This window comes from Schistocerca americana, chromosome 6 (assembly GCF_021461395.2).
Source record: "Schistocerca americana isolate TAMUIC-IGC-003095 chromosome 6, iqSchAmer2.1, whole genome shotgun sequence".
NCBI classification, from domain to species: Eukaryota; Metazoa; Arthropoda; class Insecta; order Orthoptera; family Acrididae; genus Schistocerca; species Schistocerca americana.
Window position 1 is genome coordinate 88,399,765 of NC_060124.1, and position 16,986 is coordinate 88,416,750.

Consider the following 16,986-nt stretch of genomic DNA (forward strand, 5'->3'; position numbering starts at 1 on the left):
TCAAATGAGATCATGTTGTTGTTTTTGTTGTTGTTGATTATGATTGGGGTGGTGGGCTTTCATCTGAAGACTGATGTGATGCAGCATTCCATGTTTGTCTGTCCCGTGAAAATCCCTTCAGCTCTGTTTTCAGTGCTGCCACCTCTAGCCGTCTGAACCTGCTTGCTGTAGTCAAGCCTTCAATTTTTACGTCCCACACTTTGTTGCATTTCCAAACTGGCAATTCCTTAATGCCTCAGGATGTTTCCTATAAACAGACCCATCTTCTTATCAAGTTGTGCCATATATTTCCTGTCTATCCAGTTCTATCAGTACCTCCTTGTTAGTATTCCACCCATCTGATCTTCAGCATTCTTCTGTTGTACCCTATTTTGAAAGTTTCTATTCTCTTCTTGTCTGAACTGTTTGTTGTCCACATTTCACTTCCATATAACGGTGTATTCCGAACAAATACCTTTAGAAGTAATGCTGTGAGAATGGTTGTGAGTCATACTTGGGTAGCTCAGTTGGTAGACCATTTGCCCACAAAAGACTAAGGTCCCAAGTTTGAGTCTTGGTCCGGCACAGAGTTTCAATCTGGCAGGAAGTTTCATATCAGTGCACACTCTGCTGCAGAGAGAAAAATTTGTTCTGGACCTTGAGAAAATAATTCCTAACATTCTACCCGACAGGAGGCCCCGTCACACGCCATTATTATTAACTTATATTTGTTCCCAAAAAATTTCTCTTTTACAGATGCTTTCCTTGCTGTTGCCAATTTGCAATTTACGTCCTCTCAACTTTAGACTTCATCATTATTTTGCTTTTCAAATAGCAAAACTTATCAGCTACTTTAGTGTCTTATTTCCTAATCCAAGAGTGCGCACACAAAGAAAGCAGGTTACATGCATATCGGGCCAGCTTGAGGCTGCTTGAAGTAGTGTTAAGAAAATCACAATTTTATCTAATGGTACAGGTGGGTGGCAGCACTGACTGCTGCGAACTCGCACTGACTGCTGCGAACTCGCACTGACTGCTGCGAACTCGCATTGTATGCCTAGTCTGGATGAATGAAACAGTCATTGCCTAAGTTGTAGACAGGCACAATTAAGACACTTCTACATAAAATTTCTGTCATAGCCCTTGTCAGATGAAAGCTGTGGCTGAAAGCTTATGTTAAGTCTTTTAATTGTGCCTGTCTCTAACTTAACATGAGCAAACTATATTTTTCTGCTCTGTTAAGATACTGAAATTTTCTTTAGACTTGGGAGGAGACCTGTATCTGCCTGCAGACCCATGAAAATTGGATTGTACATAGTGCATTCAAAAATGAGATATTCATAACATCTGGGGTACCTAAAAACAGTTTGAGATATCAAAAAACTAATTTTTGGCAAATGATGTCGTGTAAAAAGGAGAGTATTTTTGCCTTATGGTTAACAAGTAGCTGTGTGTGTGTGTGTGTGTGTGTGTGTGTGTGTGTGTGTGTACTTTGCTAGAGAAAGAGCAAGAGCTTGAAAGCTAATGTGAATTCTGTTTCCTAATGCATGTTTCTGTTTGCCACACATCAATCCCCTATAGGTGAATGGTTGCCTTTCCCTAATTGTACGTACTATTTCTTTGGATTTGTAGGTGTTGTAATTCTTTGGTGAGCCTCTCCTTGTGTGAAAGTGTTTGAGCTCTATGGCCAGAGTTTTTTTTAATTTCTTTGTGACGTATGAGGTGTGGAGACACAGAAGTCAGTGTGCGTACACTATGACCCAGCTACCCATCCATTCTTCCCTTAACTAACACATCCTGTTTTTAGAGTTACATCATGAATTTTATGTTACGATGACTAGTCTTTAAACATTTCAGGACTCTTCAAATTTTTCTGCTCCATGTGACCACACTACAGATGGGTCATCCAAGTAGTGATAGAAACACTCTGGTATCAGCAGATTCTAGTGCCTTTGGTTAGCACACTGGACTCGCATTCAGGAGGAGGACGGTTCAGTCCCGCGTCCGGTCATCCTGAATTCAGTTTTCCGTGATTTCCCTGAATCGCTCCAGGCAAATGCCGGGATTGTTCCTTTGAAGGGGCACGGCCGACTTCCTTCCCTGTCCTTCCCTAATCCAATGAGACTGATGACCTCGCTGTTTGGTCTCTTCCCCCAAACAACCCAACCCCTAGTGCCTTTGATTCAAAGTGTTCCACGTAGAGAGAACCGGTGAGAACAGGCTAGCCATTGCCAAACCTTCAGTTTGTTCATAATATTTTCCATCAAACAGAAAATTTCCATCAAACATGCTTAAATGGTCTATGAAGTAATTGTTGAACTTTCCCGAGGAGTCAGAAAGTGGGATTCTTGTAAAGAGGGAGACTACATCAAAACTGACCATAATATCTATTTCCCAGAGTCACAGTTGACTGAAATGGTACTCATAGTCAACAGAGTTACGGTTATGGTGTTCAAGCTTCCCCACATATTTGCTGAGAATGCGTTTCAGAAATTTTGTCGGCTGGTATGTAGGTGCACCGGTATTTCTAACTATGAGTATTAGAAGAATTATGCGTGACTTAAGGCTGAAATACACAGTTAAAAAAAGGAAGTTTTAATAGAAGACTGTGTTTCTCTTGTACTACTGATAAAGTACACAATGGCCATATGGAGCTGGTTGATAGTTGCCATGCAAACGGTAGACCTCTCCTCCGTACAGATCATGCAGTAACCACAGCCCTAGTTGTATATACCTTCTTAATTATGATTACAGCAATGAATAGTCACTAACATATTGACTAGTAAGAATATAATGTTTTCACTTCTGTCAAATTTGCCTTTAGATTGCTTCTCAAATTTCTAAATAAGTGTGGTTCATGTGAGGTGCAATGAATAGATTGTAGAATATTGTGAATATACTCACATGAAATGAGTATTATTATTAATTGCAAACAGAAGGTCAATTACATTTCAGCAGTAATATAATATGAATATCGTTGTTTCCAGCAGTAAGTTCAAATTATTAAGTTAATGTGTCTCCAATGAGTTTCCCTCCCTGCGGGTCCGGGGGTAAGAATAGGCCTGCGGTATTCCTGCCTGTTGTAAGAGACGTCTAAAAGGAGTGTTGTAAGAGGCGACTTAAAGGAGTCTCCCACGTTTCGGCTTTTATGTGATTGTCCCCTGTAGGGTTTGACTTCCGTATTTCCAAATTTCCCAAAGAGCGAGCCAATTGGGGAAGGGCTTACATGGTGCGTCGTGTCCATTGTGCATGGAGATCTTTAGCCCACTCTCTCATCGTCGCATTGCTGTCCCGCTCACTCTCCATCTCTTGGGCGAGGATACATTCCGGTGTGCAGTTTCTGCCATGCACTATGCAGTGTCGCTTTCTGCGCCGACGACGACCATGGACTTCTTTGCACCTGATATCCAGCACGGTAGCCAGTCCGTTGTGGTTGAGCCGCCGTGTACCCTGTTGGGTGTAGGCCCCTGACAACACAGGGATCGCTCTGCTGATGCCTGTGCCATTAACTCCCCACTTATGCCAAGGAGTAGATGCCTATCTCCCTGGGGCATCAGGACTCCCGGCAATGACCATCCTGCCAGGTGGCCCTTGCTGCAGCTGGGTGGCCCTTGCTGCAGCTGGGTGGCGCCTGTGGGGAGGTCCCTTGGTCGGAGTGAGTGGCATCAGGGCGGACAACATGCAATGAAGCATGGCACATCTCTTGCTGGTGGCCAGCTGCCAGCAGTCTCTAAGGGTTCCAGGGCTCAATTTAATGCAAACATTTATGACCCCAAATTGTTTCCCTCCCTGGCCACACCATGGAAGGAACGAAAGGCTAAGGATGGCAGCAAAGCTTATTCGCCTCGGTACCTAGTATGTAAGAGAGCTGATGGGGAATCCTTTGTGTCTATGAAGCCTCCGTTCTTTGTAGAGCATTTAGAGGACAAGTTTGGGGAGGTGGAGGGCTTGTCCAAAATGCGGTCTGGATCAGTCTTGATAAAAATAGCATCCTGTGCTGAGTCACAGATGTTACTCCCTTGTGACAAGCTGGAAGATGCTTCTGTTACTATCACACCCCATAAAAGCTTAAATATGGTCCAGGGTATTATCTTTTACAGGGATCTTCTTTTACAGTCTGATGACGAGCTGCGTGCCAACTTAGAGCGATGAGGTGTCCATTTAGTCTGGTGCATCCACCAGGGTCCGAGGGATAATCAGGTTGCCATTGGTGCCTTCATCTTGGCCTTCGAGGGTGACACATTAATCGAGAAGGTGAAGGTGATGGTTTACCGCTGTGATGTCAAGTCGTATATCCCTCCCCCGATGCGGTGCTTTAAGTGTCGGAAGTTCGGCCATATGTCTTCCCACTGTGCTTCCAGCCTCGTATGTCGAGATTGTGGTCGTCCATCCCATCCCAATACTCCATTTTCCCCGTCTCCCATCTGTGTCAGTTGCTGAGAGCACCATTCCCCTTGCTCGCCGGACTGTAGGATTCTATAGAAGGAAAGGAAAATATGCGCATGACAACATCTTACGCTTCCACTGTCACTACTGTTACTGCCCCATCCATTGCCCCAATTCCAGTCAGCTCTCAGAGCCGTAAGAATACACCTGCCCCCTTGCTCCTGCACCACCTATCTTGGGAGCAGCACCCCTCCAACCATCGCTGAAGAAGCCACAGGCAGCTGGTCGTAGAGCTTTGCGGTTCTCCTCTGTCCTGGAGACTGAATCAAAGAAGCCCTCCCAGTTAGAGCACCCTAAGGAACAGCGCGAGAAATTGAAACCGAAGACCCCTAAGAACGAGGAAATTGTGGTGGGACCCACACCACCGCTACCTACAAGCTCTGCGTTTGAGTATGAGGTGGAGATTTTGGTGTCTGCTGTGGACCTAAATCTCGCTGGACCCTCAGACACGATGGATGTCGCTCCCACAGGTACTCAGTCGGTGGCAGCAGGTGACCCAGTGGCGCAATCTGCCTCCTCGGTCCCTTCACGCCTTTTTCGGCCGCGGACAATGTCATTCTCCAGTGGAACTGTAGCAGTTTTTTCCACCACCTTGCTGAGCTCCGCCAACTTATCAGCCTTCACCCTTCCTTCTGTATTGCTCTCCAGGTTCTGGCGATGCGAACCCCCGCCCTCCGTGGCCATCGGGGTGGTTATAAGAATTGGGCAGCTTATGCGAGGATATCTGGCGGAGTCTGCGCCTACATCCTTGACTCTCTTTACAGCAAGTGTGTACCTCTTCAAACACCTTTAGGGGTTGTCGCTGTTCGGGTGTGGACGCCTCAGGCTGTTACTGTCTGCAGTATCTACCTTCCACTGGATGGTAATGCCCCACAGCATGTATTGGCTGCACTGATAGCCCAACTGCCACCCCCTTTTCTATTACTGGGCAACTTTAATGCCCATAACCCTTTGTGAGGTGTATTGGTGGCAACAGGCTGAGGCACTGTTGTTGAGCAAGTCTTGGCACAGCTCAATCTTTCCCTCTTAAATAATGATGCCCCCACACATTTCAGTGTGGCGCATGGCACGTACTCAGCCATCGACCTTTCGGTCTGCAGCCCTAGCCTTCTACCATCTGTCCAATGGAGCATTCATGACAACTTGTGCGGTAGTGACCACTTTCTGATCTTTCTGTCACTGCCGTAACGTCACTCACCTGGGCGCCTCCCCAGATGGGATTTGAATAAGGCTGACTGGGACTCGTTCACCTCCATTGCCATTATTGAGCCTCTTTCTCATGACGCCATTGATATGGTGGTTTAAACGATCACCACCGGAATCGTTTCTGCAGCAGAATCTGCAATTCCTGTTCTTCCGGGTCCCCTTGGCAGAGGAATGTGCCGTGGTGGTCACCGGAGATTGCTCAGGCAATTAGAGATTGCAGGCGGGTCCTCCAACATTATAAGTGGCACCCGTCAGTGGAACACCTCATTACCTTTAAGCGGATCCGAGCCCGACGCCTTATTTGCCAATGGAAGCAGGAGTGCTGGGAATGGTAGGTCTCCACTGTTGGCATCCATACCTCTCCATCACAGGTTTGGAGCAAGATTAGGCGACTCTATGGGTATCAGACACCCATCAGCGTGCCTGGGCTTTCCCTGAATGGAGCAGTCTGTACTGAATCCGACATGATTGCAGAACTCTTAGCAGAGCATTATGCTCAGAGTTCCACCTCTATGAATTACCCACTGGCCTTCCACTCCCTGATAGAGCAGTTGGAACATCGGAGCCTTTCAATCCATATGCACCACCTCGAATCGTACAATGCTCCATTCAGTGAGTGGGAATTCCAAAGTGCCCAAGCCGCTTGCCCTGATGTGGCTCCCAGGCCAGATCACATCCACTATCAGATGTTCAAACAACTCTTGGTGGACTGCCAGCGACACCTCCTCGACCTTTTCAACCGATCTGGGTTGAGGGTGAGTTCCCATCCCAGTGCTGGGAAAGCATTGTCATCCCCATGTTGAAACCTGGCAACAACCCACTGTAAGTGGACAGCTACTGCCCCATTAGCTTCACCAATGTTCCCTGGAAGTTGCTCGACCGCACGGTGAGCCAGAGGTTGAGTTGGCTACTTGAGTCTCGGGGCCTTCTGGCTCCGTCTCAGGATGGGTTCCATAAGGGCCGCTCTGCTACCGATAATGTGGTCTGCCTGGAGTCTGCCATCCGAACGGCATTTGCCTGCCATCAGCATCTGGTTGCCGTCTTTTTTGACATGCGGAAGGTGTAAGATACAACATGGTGACATCACATCCTCGCCATGCTTCATGGGTGGGGTCTTAGGGGCCTGCTCCTGATTTTTATTCAGAATTTTCCGTCCCTTCATTCCTTCCGTGTGCAAGTTGGTTCCTCCCATTGTTCCTCCCAAGTCCAGGAGTATGGGGTCCCACAAGGCTCTGTCTTGAGTGTCTGTCTCTTTTTAGTTGATATCAATAGGCTAGCTGCAGCTCTGGGAACGTCCATATTGGCTTCTTTGTATACTGAAGACTTTTGCCTGTACTATAGCTCCCCTGCCATTGCGGTTGCTGAATGGTGGCTACAGAGCGCAGTCTTGGGCCATCGCGCACGGCTTCCAGTTCTCAGCCGCCAAGACCTGCGTTATACATTTCTGCTGGCGTTGCACTGTTCACCCTGAGCCATGGCTTTCTCTTGATGGCGAACCTCTTGCCGTGATGGAGACACATTAGTTTTTGGGCTTGCTTTTTGGTACCCGGTTGACTTGGCTCCCTCATATTCGGCAGCTTAAACAAACATGCTGGCACCATCTCAAAGCTCTTCGTTGCTTGAGTCACACCAGCTGAAAGTTAGCCAGAGCAAGAGGGGTAGCCCCAGCGCATGGTCCAGGCCGACCGTGTGGCTGGGGATTCCATGTTGGCGCTGTGTCGAGGACTGTGCTTTGTGTTGATGAAGGAGATTTGCATGCCGGAAGTGCCAAAGATGGCGGACTTTGTGAAACCATAATGGCAGACATTTCACAGCTCATGTAGAAATTAGTAAGAGCCAGAGCAATCATGATACCTTAAAAAGAAACATGTATATTACCATTATTTGCACAATGATTCTGATGGTGTAATCAGATTTTCAATATCTTTATTAGTTTAAAGTTTAGTATCTGGCTGTAAATTATACAAGTAACACCCAGCAACGAATTTCCAAAATCTAAACGGTTCATCTGATTTTGTCGATTGACATCTCTTTAGAAAGTGTAAACCTATGCAAGTTGCATAGTACATGAGTTATTGGAGGTCAAAGTGGCAGATTACTATTAATCACATCAGGCCATAAGTACTCCACAGTTACACGAAAAAACAGTAGCAGCATGCTTACAAATATATTTATTCGTCCATGTCTTTGTTTATATCTGGTATATACTATTCATGAAGAAATTGGTCGAATATTTACTGTGTTTTAGAATGCACAGAGACATTAGGCTACTGGCCTGCTTTTGTTTCTGTTCCTTTGATATATGTTTATTTGATTTGTATACGTATTTAATAATGTGTGTTAGAGCGTGTTTATGGTCCAGCCGTAGGAATATTTATTTAATTTCAAGTTGTTTAAATGTAAATCCAGTATTTCTTATGTGTTTCAATATGTTTGTGATTGAGTGTTGGCGTGGAGAAATGGTGGGAGCGCTCTAGCCAATCACAGCACTCGTTAATGGGGAGACTGTATGGAAGTGGGGGAGGAGCATCAGGTTGCACTGGACATGAGGAGTGCTGGATGTGGAGGAGTGACGGGAGGTCACAGGAAATACTTGGAGAGTGCAGCAGTTTGCGGGAGATAGAAATATTTCGTAGTGCCGACTTGTGCACTTGAGAGATTTCCATGGCTTCTGCAGTGAAGACGTAGTATGCGTTTGGAAGTGAATATCTCGCGAGCTGTGTTGTTGTTCATAATTAATTACGTGAAGTAGGAATCTATTGTTTCCCTGTTGTTCAACGTATATTTTATGTAGTTGCTGGACCATCGACACCAATAAGTGTTTTGCAGTAATAAACGGCATTCTTAAAAGTACTCCTACTATCGAGCTCATCATTTAAAGTATTTAAAATAGTACCTGCAGATTTTATTTAATTACAATCTTTCATTTATAAATTTCTGTGTTACATTCAAAATTCGCAATTACCGAGTGATAGGAACCTTCGACCATTCGATTCATGTGTGTGTTCATGTTGTTTACTGAAGACTCAGCATATTTGGCTTGTAATGCGGCAGTTTCATATCCCAGCTCCTAGACAGTGAAACCAGCCACAACTTTTAATATTTCAACTCTGAGTCTGAGGGTACGTAGCTGATGGCCACACCATCATTTTTTTTTTTATTTTTGAAAGCCCGCACCTTCTACCAGCAATTAGCTCTTCTCTTTCATGAAACCAAATTAAAAAGATATTCATGTTCTAATATGAGACTTGCTATTGATAATCATAATTATGGCAGATAAAACTTATGAGTGAAAATAATCAATTTTTGATAATATCCCATCTGGTAAGTCTCCCCTGATCCGGGCTTCTGGGTGACTTTTACAAACTCTACCCCTTTTTTATACCTCACCAGTCCTTTTCCTTCACTCCTCTTCCTTCCACTTCAATCCTTGTGCCAGAAGAAGAAGCCACTTGCTCCAGAAGGTTGCAAACTGTAATACCTTTAATATGTGTGTTCTCCTGCCACCGCTTGGTAGGTAAGCAAAATTTGTAACACAATATTGGTTAAAACACTAAAGTTGGCTGTCTTCATAAACAGAGAACCGTAGACATGAAATCTACAGTTTGTTGCCAACAAGGAAGTCATTTGGTTTAGGAATGTCTTGAGTGAGAAAGAGTGCGGATATTGCCATCGTGTTACAGAGCATCTTGAGGAGGAATGTTTACATCTGACATGTCATACCAAACTAAGACTGCATGCCTAGTACATATTAGTGTATTTCATGCAGAAAAAACAAGAAGTCATGAAAGCCATTATAGAGATGGCCATCCTCAAAAGTTATGTTTGTTTATATAAATGACTGTGAAATTAAATTGAAGCTATTGTGATACAACATAATGAGCAGAAGGAAGGTTGCTACTAGAGTCATTACCGTCAGATCCCGATTATCATTAAGGCAGTGACTCGGCATACTTTCCCACCCTTCCAAACACCACGCACCCACAATACATGCAGCCGTGACCCAACACTCTGACAATGAAGATCTTTGTTAACGTGCTAATGCTACATTACGTGATCAATAACACACATAGTGTGCTTTTTCTGCTTTGTCCCAAAGCTGACTTTTAGCAGGAATACAGTGCCCTCCTTGCAGAAATATGTTTAGAATCGATATCAAAGTTTGTGATAACATTAAAGACAACGAAAGATGCAGGAAATGTTGTAACATGAAATCATTGATAATTGGAAAGCATTGTATTGAGCGGATATTTCTACTGTAATTCTAATAGTTTATCATTCAGCTGTTTCAAAATTTCAAATATTATCCACATAACTCGGGTATTATTACATTTGTTACAGGTTGTTGCTGTTGTGGTCCCAGAAGAAAATAAGACTGTACCAACATTAGCAGAGCTACGTGAGTGGGCAAAAGGACATATGGCACCTTATGCTATTCCTACCCAATTAAAAGTGATAGAACAGCTGCCACGCAATGCCATGGGCAAGGTCAATAAGAAAGATCTTATCAAGCAGCTGTTTCCTTCCAAAAGTACTGGAACAGCAGCGGCTGCTAAATAGGTAAGAACTGTACTTTAATTAATTATAAAGCAGGTTTTGTCTATCTTCCACATACACTAACACTAAATTTAGTGTCAACAGAAGGAAAATTTGTTGTGTGTATCGCCAAGTAGTAATTAATAATTCAAACCTGAGTGTGGCAACATTCACAGCCAGGATTGTGAAAATATCTTTAGTTCTGACAAAGGTTTCAAAGTTGACAAGTCGCCCTTAGTCTGTTGACAGTGGATTCCTGTAAAAATATGCCAGAGGTAGAGTAAACTTTCAGTCCTCATTACAATTCATTTTTAATAAGATTCTTATTCCCTGTTTTATGTTAGAGACAACCTTAAACAGGGGTTTTTCTTGAATAGGGGTTTTGTCAGAGTACATTTAAGGAGTGACCCTGAAGCATCATTCAAATGTGTTTGGCTTCTGCACAACTGCTACTCTATACAATGTGTGTTATGTCCAGATCCAGAGGCTGCAGATGTTTTTTGTTGTGTGGAGGTACAATCTTGACTTTTGTATTCCTCAGAAATTGTTTCCTAGGGATTTATGGGGCTCCGTCAGTAATAAGTACAAATTCCCATCCTTCTTGGCAGCTAAATGCTTGAGAAAAATCGCATAAAGATTTCTGACATTGTCCAGGCACTGCTGTATACTCGAACTAGCATGTGGCCCCCCCCCCCCCCCCCCCAAACAGCTGGGACTTTTAAGTTTTTATATTATTTGTGGAGGCAGTTTTTTGCTTCCATCACTATTTCTTTACTTTTTGTACCTCCTTAACATACTCTTCCGTTAACGGAATATGATATTGCAGGAAGTAAATGATAGAAGACGCCAGTTTCATTGACGTTGAAAATGTCTCTGGGCTGATAATGCATCAGTCATGGCAGTGTAATGTTCTGCCAACAGTTTACACTTTCTGTGACCACAGCCACACTTTGCACTTTCACCACTTACGTTTTGAAATGACAGATTGACTTTTTTCAAAATTGTAAAATTGATAACTTTGACACAACTTTTTTCAAAATTGTAAAATTGATAACTTTGACACGTCAGTGAACAAGCTACACTTTCCACCCCTCATACACTCTGTGACTGTGATGGCAGATCGCATGACGTACATCGTATATTAAGGCCCCCATACACGATCACAAATTTTACTCTGTTTGCCGAATATCTGATTGTTTGTGGTGCTGATTGATGTATTTGTCAAACATAGTGTGTTAGACAGAAAACTTGAAGGAATGCCTGACATTGTTTTGTTTTGTTGTTTCACTGCATACGTTTAGTGGAAAATGGTTTTATTACCATTTATTTAACTGTTTTGTGAATCCACAGAATTATGCAGACTACTTTTTAAGGGTAAGAACAAAATAGCTCTGGCAATTACCAAAGTGGTAGATATATCACATCTTTCCCTGCCGTATATCATACAGGAAGAGATAAAGAAGAAAATCGGTATTCCACGTACAACGTACAAGCGGGAGTGCAGTTCTCCAGTTCTTCCATGGATGCTGTAATCCGTATAACCAGCAATAAATAAACCAACAACTATCTTTTCCTTTCTTGATTTATTCAGAAGGCTGTGACTGTGAGATTGAAATCCGTCGATTGGAACCTTGCTCTGAAGTCTATGTTCCATCATAATAATCAGTTACTCTTGGAATAATTACAAAAAAATGCATTTCTCACAAACAAGACATTTATTAAACAGATAGTGAGATTTAACCTAGCCTTTATAATAGTCTGATTATATGCTTGCTACTCAAAAACTGATCAATGACCACCCTTGCTTCTTCAGAGATCCCATTCATCCCAGAGAAGCTCTTCATTCATGGAAAGCCCAATACCACAGAAGTTCCCACAGGAGGAACTCCATGGCACAGCAGTCGATGCAACAGACTTAAAGACATATAATTCCAGTGACGTAAGCACGTTGGGTGGAAGTTTCACGTCGCCGCGCAACATCCTTGAACCACTACGAACATTCAAAACACACAAACAAAATGCAGAATAGTATTCAGTACCTAACTAATTTCTTTTAACAAATCCTGCATGTCACTGAGAACAATTACTCAGTTATTTTAAAATATCAGTAGTACAGATGTTCTACCTGTCCATTTCAAAATTATAAAATAATGCCCTACCATTACATCTGCTGCCTCCTATAATTGAGTAATCGTGTCAGTGTTCATTATACTTTTACTTTCTCAAACCTCCTTACAACAGCAAAATCATAAGTTGTTTCTTATTCTACACTCAGTCTTAATAATACAATATATATTCTGAAAGTGCTACATATACCTTATACAAATTGTTCTTCATCATCGCTTTGCCCTGACTAACACTAATAACCTCCCTGTACTAGTAGGTTGCGTCTGCTTCATCTGAGCTATGATATCCTTATTCTTATATGGTCCCTTGTGCTTTTGTAGCCAAAACTTAGCTTCTAATCAAAATATTATCCACCTCTACAGCTAACAAATACTCAAAACATCACTCTTTGAGTACAGAAGCTACTCAGCTGTTATTACTCCATATTGTGAAACTGCTTGTTATCCTGCCTCAGACACTTCACTAGTCACACAGCTACAATGTATAGAGTTGTGTCAGTTTAAATAACTATGGATACGTAAGATCCAGTGGTTCATCATTATCAGATAATAGTACTTTAGCTCTAGGTAATTCACAGTTTACAAAATGCTTCATCTAACTGCAACTGTCATCAAGGAGGATTCAGAAGACGGTAGTCTCTGATACAAACATTGTGACACTACTACTGACATATTTCACTCATTGTTTTTTAGCAGAGAGTGTCAGCTTAACATGTCTCCGAAAATTTGTCCAAACATACACAAGCGCAGCCATTGCATTTCTTTGTAGTGCATTAATTACATTGTTTCACAGCAAATATTTTTGAATGGCAGAACCCATTCTCTCGCAGCTACAGTACCAACAATACAGTCTGCCAAGTTGTGATTGTTGATTTTCAGTTTGGTTGAGCGCAGTGTCTAGCACGTTCATAGTGTGCATGCGTGGAAGTTTTTTTTGCATGTTCTTCAATGACTCTGTCATGGATGTCTTCTTCTGTGAAGACTGGCCCAATTCAAAGGCGGTTATCCGGTGCCCAGAGAAACCACTAGAACAGGAAGTGTGGCCAAACATGAGCCGCCGCCAGAGTCACCTCTTGGACAGCAGCCCCATCTCCCTTACCATTCAGTCAACATGCCCATCCATAAAAACTCAGCACTTGTTTCATTTTCCAAACTGCATTAACTAAATGTACGTTAGTAGTTGGCAGTCATCATTCATGGGTCCTAAGTACCCTGTTTTTCACGTCAGCTTTAATAAAGTGATACATTGTTACTTACAGTACCCACAGAAAAACATAAACTACTAATATTTATGCAAGGGAACATAAGTAATATTTTGCTGTACATCCTCACAAATATGGTTTTAGTTTCTTAACTGTGAAGAAAGCGTACTCTCTCACCAGCAGCAATTGTTTGTATTCTAGATAATATCATGTCAGAATACTTTTCTCTCTAACTAGCTCTGTCTGTCAAGGTAGTTAGTGTTTGTCACACCCCTGCATCTACTTCTCCTATATCGGTCGATAGTCCGCTTAAAGCTGGATTATGGGAGCTTCGTATACTCCTCTGCACGGCCGTCCATCTTACGCCGCCTCAACCCTATACAACATCGGGGTTTACGTCTTGCGATCAGAGTGTTCTATACTAGTCCTGTCGAGAGTCTTCATGCTGAAGGCGGTGAATTGCCACTAACCTACCGGCGCGATATACTGCTTTGTCGGTATGCCTGTTGGCTATTGTCAATGCCCGACCACCCGTGTTATCGTTCCTTTTTTGACGACTCCCCCGACCGTCAGTACAGGTTGTATGTCTCTGCCCTGCTACTCCCTGGAGTTCGCTTTCGTCGTCTCCTTCAGCACCTTGATTTTTCACTCCCTGCAACCTTTCGAGTGGGCGAGAGCCAAACGCCACCTTGGCTCCAGGCTCAGGTTCGCGTTCACCTTGACCTCAGCTCGCTCCCAAAGGAGGTTACCTCAGCTTCGGTATACCGCTCGCGGTTTGTCGAACTTCGTTCGAAGTTCATCAATAAGATCATCATTTATACAGATGGCTCTAAGACTACTGACGGTGTCGGGTGTTCTTTTATTGTCAGGACACACAGTTTCAAATACCGGCTCCATGGCCATTGTTCGGTCTTCACAGCTGAGCTATTTGCCCTCTACCAGGCTGTTCTTTACATCTGCCACCACTGACATTCTGCTTATGTCATCTGCTCTGATTCCCTGAGCACCATCCAGAGCCTCAGTGATCTGTATCCGGTTCACCCTTTCGTGCACCGGATCAACGCTCTCTTCAGCAGCTGGCAGGCGACGGTTTTCCGGTTACCTTTATGTGGGTTCCTGGCCATGTCGGTATCCCTGGGAACGAAGCTGCAGATGCCGTGGCCAAGGCTGCGGTCCTCCAGCCTCGGACAGCTTTTTGTTGTGTCCCTTCATCAGATTGTAGAAGGGTCATTTGTTAGCGCATTTTATCGCTGTGGCATGTCGATTGGGCTGTACTTACGGACAACAAGCTTCGGGCCTTGAAACCTCTTCCCACGGCTTGGACGACCTCTTCACGCCCTTCTCGGCGGGAGGAGGTCGTTTTGGCCCGGTTACGAATTGAACACTGCCGGTTCAGCCATTGCCATCTGCTGACAGCTCCGCCAGTGCTGTTCTGCCCATGTGGGCAATTGCTGACAGTACGCCACATTTTAACGTCCTGTCCGAATTTTAATACACTGCTCGTTGATCTTGGCCTGCCATGTACTCTGGATGCCATTTTAGCGGATGACGCAGGAGCAGCTGCTCGCATTCTTCGTTTTATCCACTTGACAAACCTGTCTAAGGACATTTGATTATGCTGTTTTTTAATCCTACGCCTGTCAATATGTCTTTTATAGTGTTGTCCCTTTTAGTTGCTGTTTTAACCTTGTGCCTCGCGGTGCAATTATAACTTAGTCTGGGCGCTAATGACCATTGTAGTTGTGGGGGGAAAAAAAAACACACACACACACACACACACACACACACACACACACACACACACCTGCATTCCTTGGAATCTGTGTGAGTAAATTTACCCATACATTTTTCTCTTCCTTCCTGAGCATTAACTTGATTCGAGCACAAATTGCTGATGTTTGTTGAAGGTTAGTCGTAATCTCTTGAAATGATTCACATAATTGATCCACATCATTTGCTTGTTATGACAGTACACCCTTAAGAAATTATTTAACTCCCTGAACATCTGTTCAACAAGGTTTGCTTCTGCATTGTACTTTGGTGTACAATAGCTAGTGAAATGTGTGACACTATCAGGGAGCAAAGCAAGTGGCTTTCCTACTTTTGGGATATAATTGTCCACTAGCTTCTTTGTTATATGCGAACTTGTAACATTTTCTGTGGAATACAGTCTTAGATATTTTGTTAACAAATTTTAAAAAAAGATACTTAGCATATGAACATGCTCTGGGAATTAGGTCACAAGACATCCATTGGTACTGTCTGCAACGGTTGACAGCACCTTTTCGATGGTTTTGTCTTTTGGCAAATGTGCAGGTTCTCAGTAATTTTTGCATTTTCCTATGCATGTACAGAAAATGACAATCAGTCCCGATTTTGCTGGCACATTTTATTTCATCAAAGTGTTCCCACACACAGTGAGTATGCCGATCAGTTTTTTTTTTCCTCCTCCTCAATCTGTAGGGATGCAAACGCACCACTGATCGGATTCTGGATTATGTCAGTAGAGTAAAACTACATTTTTTATTGTATAATGCTTGGTAAGTATTTAATTCTGGTTTTACAGCAGTTATTGTTTTACATGGTCCCACTGGGATCTGCATTTTTTAGCCTTGCCATATTTCTGCATAAATCTAAGTAATATTTCCTATGAACTTCATCCATCATTAGTAATACCCTAAAATATGAAGACTGCTTCTGCATATTGTAGTTTTCATGCAAACATTAAGGCCCCGGCATTGGCCATTATATTGTCCTTACTATACTCCTGGAGTATTAGAGACCATCTAGTTAGGCATGCATGCAATAATTTGCAATTTAGTAGGAAGCATAGTGCCTGGTGATCTCAGTAAACTTTTGTTTGGGCTACAGCTAGGTAATCATGGAGCTTTCTAAATAATCACATAACTGCGAGCGTCTCTAACTTAGTGGTTGATTATAATAGAAGGAAACATTCCACGTGGGAAAAAATATATCTAAAAACAAAGATGATGTGACTTACCAAACGAAAGCGCTGGCATGTCGATAGACACACAAACACAAAAATAAACAGTCTGCTTGTGTCTGTATATGTGTGGATGGATATGTGTGTGTGTGCGAGTGTATACCCGTCCTTTTTTCCCCCTAAGGTAAGTCTTTCCGCTCCCGGGATTGGAATGACTCCTTACCCTCTCCCTTAAAACCCAAATCCTTTCGTCTTTCCCTCTCCTTCCCTCTTTCCTGACGAGGCAACCGTTGGTTGCGAAAGCTAGAATTTTGTGTGTATGTTTGTGTTTGTTTGTGTGTCTATCGACGTGCCAGCGCTTTCGTTTGGTAAGTCACATCATCTTTGTTTTTAGATATATTAGTGGTTGATTATTCAGTCTCACAGATAGATAGGATCTGATCCATGAAAGCGGTAATACAGAATGTAGGAACTCTATCTACACCCCTGACTTGGAAGAGACAAGCCCACAAGTGGCACATAAAGCATCAGTCAACAATAATAAAAA

At 43.2% G+C, this 16,986-nt stretch overlaps 1 protein-coding gene across 2 annotated transcripts in view; it reads left to right on the forward strand.

Annotated features, from left to right (window-relative positions):
* LOC124619823 (malonate--CoA ligase ACSF3, mitochondrial) overlaps positions 1-16,986 on the forward strand; it is a 108,611-nt gene that overhangs the window by 81,871 nt on the left and 9,754 nt on the right. For both annotated transcript variants that reach the window (XM_047146427.1, XM_047146428.1), the window contains exon 10: positions 9,973-10,191. In XM_047146427.1, coding sequence (XP_047002383.1) covers positions 9,973-10,191 — 219 coding nt within the window. The remainder of the gene's footprint in view (positions 1-9,972; positions 10,192-16,986) is intronic.